General features: G+C 44.5%; 1 protein-coding gene across 1 annotated transcript in view; it reads right to left on the minus strand.

The window, feature by feature from the left end:
• GRHL2 (grainyhead-like 2 (Drosophila)) overlaps positions 1–8,304 on the minus strand; it is a 126,605-nt gene that overhangs the window by 85,076 nt on the left and 33,225 nt on the right. The window contains exons 2-3 of the mRNA XM_004680005.2: positions 7,785–7,980; positions 158–225 (exon numbers count right to left, since the gene is read on the minus strand). Of these exons, the coding sequence (XP_004680062.2) occupies positions 158–225; positions 7,785–7,980 (264 nt within the window). The remainder of the gene's footprint in view (positions 1–157; positions 226–7,784; positions 7,981–8,304) is intronic.

The raw sequence follows: 8,304 nt of genomic DNA on the forward strand, positions 1-8,304 counted from the left end.
GTCTTAGTCCAGACTCCAAAAGAGAGATACAAGCAAGCTAAGCTTCTTAAACCCTGTCCTCTCGAGGACAAAAATTATAGTTTAAAATAGTTGTTTTCACAAACCACAGAAAAGGTCATTTGGGGAGTCACGTGTCTTCCTGGATAGCACACCATACCTTTTGTCCTGGTCTTCTTGACTGTCACTTGCTTTGCTTACAGACAGCAGCCTCTTGTCTCGAGGAACCTGGAAACATCACCAATCATCTGTCAGACTTACACAGATACAGCTGTCACCAAACAAAGCCAGACACCACCGTAAGCAAGAAAGCTAACTGAAACACTTGCAAGGGGAGGGGAGGAGAAGGATCAAAACAGGGGACGGAAGAGCACGAGAGGCTGTGGCTAAGGTGCATGGGTGAATTGGTGGTGGGAATTTTACGACACCAGAGAGGAGAAAGCAGACACTGTCCCCAAATGAACTATGATGGAAGATAGGTATAAAATAAAAATGCACCATTTGCAAGGTGACAAATTTGCTATGACCAGGAGATGGTTCAAGGTGAGTGGTCTGAGTGACAGTAAGTGGCTCAAGCACAAAGGGTGATGAAGACCACCCCCCTCGTGACCCGGCTGTACCCTGCTCAAGGTGGCGCTCCCTGCACTGGAGCAGCTTCCCAGCCGTCCCCATCTTGGGAGTAGCTGAAAGGAAAGGAGTGAGTGGAGAGTGCCCTTGAGCTGACAGACCACACTCCGGAGTTACAACAAGCATCCTGTAAGGAGCAGGCACTGATGAGGTGCTGACATGGATGGGAGCAAAGTGGAGAGTGTTGGGCGCAGCATCTGGACCACTCACTAGCTGCCCTCACCGCAAGGCCCACAGACTGGCTTCCACAATACTTCTTATAATACACTTATGCTGTTATCTCCACAACCCAATGCCAACCATTTACCTACAAGATTAATGAAGAAGTGTCTCTTGGCCGGTGGGGCATCCTACCAGCTACACTTCTGAGCACCTAATCACCCTGCCACCTCCACGTGGCTCTCCCTCAGCTCTCAAACATACGTGTGAGCTTTGATTTGTATGTTTGGTTGGATGATTTTGTTTCTTTGGGTTTCGTTGTGTGTTTACTAGCTTTCTCGATCATTCTTCTCGCTAAATTCCTTTGCACCCAGAAAACAGTCTGCACTATTTTGACTTGAATAGCATTTATTAGAAGTATCACCCTTCTAGATTGCTCTGGCATTCTCGTGGTTTCCATTTGCCTGAATATATATCCAAATCTAGTAAGCTGGACGAGGGAAGTGAAAGTTGAGACCTTGACCTGATTGTCTGGGTTGGAATCTCAGTTCTACCACCAGCCAGCTCTAAAGGGTTACAAGGTGCCAGGCAGGTGTCGCTAAATACTACACAAAATGAGATGAAGCAAAGGCAGCTCCTATCAGCTGCTGAAGATGACAGGTAAATATAAATTGCAATACTCAGTCTCCCCATGTTCATAGCAACATTCATTAAAGAAAATGTGGAAACAACCCACATTTACATCTATAATGGAATAGATATACATACAGTGGACGATTATGCAGTCTTATAAAGTGAAATTCTGATGCATGCTATAGTATGGATGCATCTTGACATTACACTAAATGAACTAAATCAGACACAAAAAGACAAATATTGTGATTCCATTAATAGGAGGTATCTAGAACAGTGAAATTCATAGAGGTGGAGAGCAGAAAGGTGAGAAACTAGAGGAGGAGTGGGGAGTTTACCAGGTATAGTTTCTTGGTGAGGCAGTGAAAAATTCTCGAGATGGATAGTGATGGTGGTTATACAGCAATGTGAATATCTTTGATGTCACTGAACTGTGCATTGAAAATGGCACTTTCCATGTTATGAAAAGCTGTGGGCCCTCCCAGATGGCCCGATCAGTAAGGATGCAGCACTGCAAGCAGCCACAGCCACTTCAGTGTGGTTCCATCCCTGGCCCAGCAGGTGACCCACACAGAGCAGCAGACCTCTCCTGACCTGCCCACTGCCCCCTCGGCAGTGTACTTCTTTGTCAGGTGGCCTGTTCTGCTCCCCACTCTGTCTCTGGTGAATCCTCTCACAGCCCCCTGCACCTCGGGCTTGTATCCCAGCTCTGTATGCATAAATAAATAAATTTAAAGAAAAGAAAAGCTGTAAGGAGGAAGTCGGTATTTAAGGAACAGAGCCTCCTCTATAGTTCTTCTGCTAAGGTATTATGCGGCTGCTCACCTCACCAGAAAGCACTTAGTTCTCCTTTCAAATGCAATTGTTCCTAATGGTGCTTTAAAAAGAAACCAATACCCAATGATGGGCAGTAAAAATGGGCTATGTTTACAGTGGTCTGGAAAGCTAGGGATGAAGCTCCCCAAAGCAACTGAGCTCTAGGTAGGAATTTATCAAGAGGATAGGGAAGACTTAACCATTCCAAAGCATAGCTTGTAAGAAGCGTTGAGGTGTGACAGGATAAAGACAGCCATGGCCAGTGCAAGGAGTGAGTGAGGCAGATAGATGGCTTCAGTGATGAGCAGAAGCTTGGGAAGGAAGGACCCTGAACCATGGACAGCTCTAAGGGTCCTTCCTAAAACCACACACTATGGCACAACAACATTCTCCTTGACTAGCGAGCATTCTTCCCGGTCTCCTTCCAACTAGGCAGGCATGAATTCCTAAGTGTCTCTCAAATCCGCCCATTTCCCCCTTGATGCCACCTCCTAGCTCAACTTCTGACATCTTTTTTGCCTTATTTGCCACATCAGTGTTTCACCGGGTCTCTTCTCCACTTAGTCCCTGAATATGCATTCTGAATCCTTTGAGAAGGTCCAGAATAATCTTTAAAATACAAGTCTGATCGCATTGTTTTCTTATTTAAAATTCATCACTACTCCCCATTGCTCTCAGAACATGGCCTCCAAAATGTCTCCTGCTTCAATGCAGGAGGCCACTATTACTGCCAAGCCTATAGTCACGCCCTCTCTGACGAAGCAACACTCTTCACAGCAGAGTCATCACACAAAGTTCTCCGTCTGAAACACACCGCCCTTTCCCAACCCCACATCCATGGGCTTCTCCAGTCTCTCTTGAGCACATGTCAAGTCCTACCTAAATAGTCATGAGAGAAGGATTATAGGACTTTTATTTTCTTCTTTACGTTTTCCTGCATTTTCTAAATGTATTCACTAAATGTATTAGCTGAAAATGAGTTCATTTCTTTAATTCAGCAATTTATGAATATTTATTAAATCATTTCCTTATTCACTCATTCATCCAGAAAAATAGAAGCCTGGATGCCTTTAGGGAGGGTAATGCCCAGTCCACCAGCCTGACCTCCTCCAGTGGCAGCCTTGTCTTCTGGACCAATCCTGACTGCCCATCCAGATCTCTCACCCCTGTGCTCCAGGAAGGTTGACTACTTGGATTCCACTGAGTGTAACTTGGATTCTCCATAGGTAGTTTGATTCCCCATATTTTCATCTAATGTTCCTTTTGCCTGAAATTCTCTCTTTTGTCTATCCTTGTCTATTCACTCCTCTGTTTCTAGGTGGAGTGGGTAGTACTCCCCTGGAAAGTTCCACTTTCTCTGGTGCTTCTCACTGCTCCCGGTGCACTATCCTTACGCAGGACTTACACTGAGGAGCTGCTACTGGTCAGTATTTGTTTGAATTGGATAGAAAAGTGGGCGATGGCTCCTGAATTATGAGATCCTAGCAGTTCAGTGATTTTTAAAAATTATTTATTTATTCATACAGAACTGGGGTACAGGCCAGAGATGCGGAGGGTGAGAGGATTCACCAGAGACAGAGTAGGGAGCAGAACAGGCAGATCGACGAAGCACACTGCTGAGGGGAGCAGCAGGCGGGTCAGGGGAGGTCTGCCACTCTGTGTGGGTCACCTCCGGGGCAGGCAGGGATCGAACTCATACAGAAGTGGCTTTAGCTTCTCAGTGCTGTGCTTTAACCCGCTGCGCCACCAGGGAGGGCCAGTTCAGTAATTTTTTAATAAATGCCATCTAACTAGCTTTCAATATTTGTTCTTAAAATGACCTGTTTTAAATGGATTTATAAAGACATTTTAAATGGTAGTTTTATGAACCCAATTGTGTCAGCCTCCACCAAAGCTAACCCCCAGTGTGATTGTTTTTAAAGGTAGTCTTTAAGGAGACAGTTGGACTAAACAATGTCATTCGAGTGGGTCCCTAACCCACTCCTCCCTAACCCGTAGAGTAGTAATGTCCTTGCAAGAAGAGGAGAGACATTCGGAGCACACACAGTGCAGAGAGCATCTGAGGGCACAGTGAGAGGGGTTTTCTGTCTGCAAACCAAAGATCTCGCAAGAAACCAGTCCTACAAGCATCCTGATCTTGGACTTCAGTCTCCAGAACTATGAGAAAATAAAGTTGTTGGTTAAGCCTCCAGTCTGCACTATTCTGTTATTGCAGTCTGGGTAGATTAAAACAGATGGTTTCATGAAATGGGTGTCAGGAAATATACAGAGCTGTCCTGTGACTGTGAGTAATTTCTACTTGGGTGCCTGCATTTTAAAATATGAAAATCAGAGGGGTTTCACTGCAATGACCCTGTGGTGACAGTTTTAAAATCCACGTGAGGGCCCTCCCTGGTGGTGCACGGGTTAGGACGCAGCACTGCAAGCTGGCCGCAGCCACTGTTTGATCCCCCACCCCGGAGGTGACCACATGGCGTGGCAGACCTCTCCTCACCTACCCACTGCTCCCCTCAGCAGTGCGCTTCGTAAGTCTGCCTGTTCTGCTCCCCACTCTGTCTCTGGGGAATCCTCTCACTGCCCCTGCACCTCTGGCCTGCACTCTAGTTCTGTATGCATAGATAAATACATAGTTTTAAAAAATACTAAAAAAATTTAAAATTTTAAAATCCAGGTGAAAGACTGAAAATATCTTAAGTATTCTACCAAGCCATGCCTCTGCTATGCCAGGGACAGCAGTGGTCACTTAGGGAGTGCCTGCTGTGTGCCACATGCATGCTTCTCTCTTCAGAGCATCTGCTGTCCCTCAGGGGCCGTGTGCCAGACCCTTGGGCATGAGGAAAATGTTATATTTCACATAAGGAATCAATCCACATTTCTAAAGAGGTATAAAATATCCACAGAACTGAACTGATAATATGGCAACAACTGCTAAGTAATTTAACATTCCAAAGTTTATCTTTAAAAAAAAAAAGGAGGTAATTCCTCTTCTCATTATCATTTTATTTTACTACAAATAGGTTTATCCTCAAAGATGACTTAACCTTCTTTTTATAGATTTATTAAAATCCAGGTGAAAGACTGAAAATATCTTAAGTATTCTACCAAGCCATGCCTCTGCTATGCCAGGGACAGCAGGGAACCTCAGTTCTCAGGTCTAGGTCAGAGGTGCAGAGGTGTGGAATGGGATGGAAGTGAGGATTCACCAGAGACAGAGTAGAGAACAGGCAGATCGATGAAGTACACTGCTGAGGGGAGCAGCAGGTGGATAAGGAGAAATCCGCCATATGGGATAGAACTCATGCTGAAGTGGCTGCAGCTAGTTTCATAGAGCTGTTCTTTAACCCGCTGTGCTACAAGGGAGGGACCCTAATTGAATAAATTAATCACAGAAAATATTTATGCAACAAAGTTATAAACTTTGCAACAACCCTAGTTTTATGTAAACTCTCAAGGTCTCATCTCAAAATGTAGAGAAAGCAATGTATCCATCAACTTGCCTTTAAACACTAAAAATATATCAAAGGAGGGCCCTCCCTCATGGCACATCAGTTAAAAGCACAGCACTATGAAGCTATCCACAGCCATTGCAGCATGAGTTTGATCCCAGGCCAGGGAAGTGACCCACATGGCACAGCAGTCCTCTCCTGTCTCACCCACTGTTCCCCTCAGCAGTGTATTTCACGTGATCTGCGTACTGCTCCCCACTCTTTCTGCTGAATCCTCTCACCCCTTGCACCTCTGGCCTAGACCTCAGTTCTTACATGCATAAATAAAAATGAATCTTAAAAAATGAAGAAGAAATGGCTTACTACTCAAAGCACTTTAATCTGATAAGTTCTATGCCTCTGGATCATCCTCAATTAACTTTGAAATATTTCACTCCAAAACATTTAGAATTCATCTTTTCATTTTTCAAATGAGCTCCTTAGTCAAAAAGGATTACAAACATAAAACAACTACAGTGAAAAGAAGAAAGGAAAGCTTACCCTGAAACTATCTTTGTTTCTTCAGATTTACTTTATTCAGGCATGAATTTTTCACCCTAAGAAATTGCCCTATTTACATGAAATGTAGGTTGGGCCCTAAAATAGCCTTTCATTGGGACCCAAAACCTCCAAAGTTCAAGATCCTCTTGCTATGTGAGGAGCTGTAGGGCAGTGTTACACCTTCTTCATAAGAGGACTGTCAAAGTCCACCGACTCCATTGTTCTTAGTAAGGATGAAAGCTTAGACCAGCACTGGTACTCAAGGAATGCCCTGCACATGTATCACCAGTATTTTCTAGCAATACAAAATATATTTATTTCAACTAATAGAAACCTCATTTAAAACACTCTGGATGAACAGACCTGCAGTTCCACATACTTCTTTTTTTTCACCTTAGATCAGGCCAACAAGGCTCAGCTTTCATTCATTTCCCTAAAAAAGGCGCTCTCCTGAGCATTTTAATGGGGGAATTGGAAAGAAATGAGAATAGGGTAATTTTAGAGGATTTAGCATAAGCACTGGACAGTGCCGAAGATGGTGGTACAAAGGAGAGCTTTGGAAAGTCTGGTTTAGGAGAGAGGTGAAAGACAAGATTTACAAAAAGTCAGAAGGAAATGGGAAGCAGGAAGGAAACAGGAAGCCCAAAACTAAAGCACCAAAAGGAAACTGGTTGTCGTGGGTGATTTCCTTATAGTATGGGGAGAGGAAAAAAGGGTTTATTCTTTTTTTTTTTTTAAGGGTTTATTCTAAATGAAAGGACTCACTATGCCCAACCCAAAAGATAAACAGCCATTCGCATTTTGTGCCAATTCCCAACATAAATCAAAAGTGTATAATCAAGGCAGACAAGAATAAATCCCATTCAGTAAATATGGGATTTCTTTACATGTCACTGGTTCTTAGGGATCAGGTCATATCTAATACAGTTCTTAGAGACGAGGCAAATCATTGTTCTCGTTTGATTTCCTGCTATACTCCAGTTTCGAAAGTGCTGTGGCAGGTATTTTTGTAATGTATGTGACTTACACTCTTTCAGTGTTTTTTTCCCCCCAGAATAGGTATGTATTACCCACTGAATCAAATACAGACAGGTATGTAACAAAATCTGGTTTTCAAATTGCTGCAAAAGTCTTCCACAATAGCATACTTTATGTAACTGAGGCATGGTGCATTTGAAAACCCTGAGTGTTTCTTATAAGTGAAAACTCTAAAAACTACCTAAATGTTCAACAATGACTGAGCAATGACTGGTATCATCACACAATGTGATAGTCTTCAGTCACAGAAAAGCAAGTCATAAAGTAAAAATGGCAGCCAGGGCCTCTTTGCAATCTGATATGAAATGGAAATCTACATAGGTGATTTGGATGTGAAGAGAGGACACAAGGAACGTAGTTTCCCAAAGTGCAGGCTTGCCCTGGTGGGTGTAGTTCTACTTCACAGCTACGAAGGCGGGAGGCTAGGATGACCTAAGAGGCTGAATTACAAAGCAGTTCTGTTCCTTCTCTCCCTCCGCCAGCAGTGATGAGGCCCTGGAGGCTGGAGCCGGTTGCGAAGAGACCCACCTTGTAGTAGTCATACAGCAGGCCCAGGGCGGCAGCACTGTCCTCGTCACCATTAATGCTCATCATGGCCTTGGTGGCGGCCGTGAGGGGATTCTCCAAATACGACTTCCAGGCTTCATCCTCGCTCGTGTAGGCTCTTCTGGTGTTGAACGGAGGGTCGCTGGGCATGGGCACTAAGGCCACCAGTCGTTTGGTACTGTGAAAGCCAGAGAAATGTGAGGTTCATCCTCAGCAAAATGTGCCTTTTCCCACTAAAAATCCAAGCTACTTGGCCCTCCCTGGTGGCGCAGCGGGTTAAAGCATAACTCTAAGAAGCTGAAATCACTTCGGCATGAGTTCGATTCCCGCCTGCCCCGGAGGAGATCCACATGGCGCTGGAGACCTCTCCTGACCCGCCCACTGCTCCCCTCAGCAGTGTACTTCGTCGATCTGCCTGTTCCGCTCCCCACTCTGTCTCTGGTGAAGTCTTTCGCCACCCCTGAGTCTCTGGCCTGTACCCCAGTTCTGTATGCACAAATAA

This window comes from Condylura cristata, unplaced genomic scaffold (genome assembly GCF_000260355.1).
Source record: "Condylura cristata isolate star-nosed mole 26May11 unplaced genomic scaffold, ConCri1.0 scaffold00009, whole genome shotgun sequence".
NCBI lineage: Eukaryota > Metazoa > Chordata > Mammalia > Eulipotyphla > Talpidae > Condylura > Condylura cristata.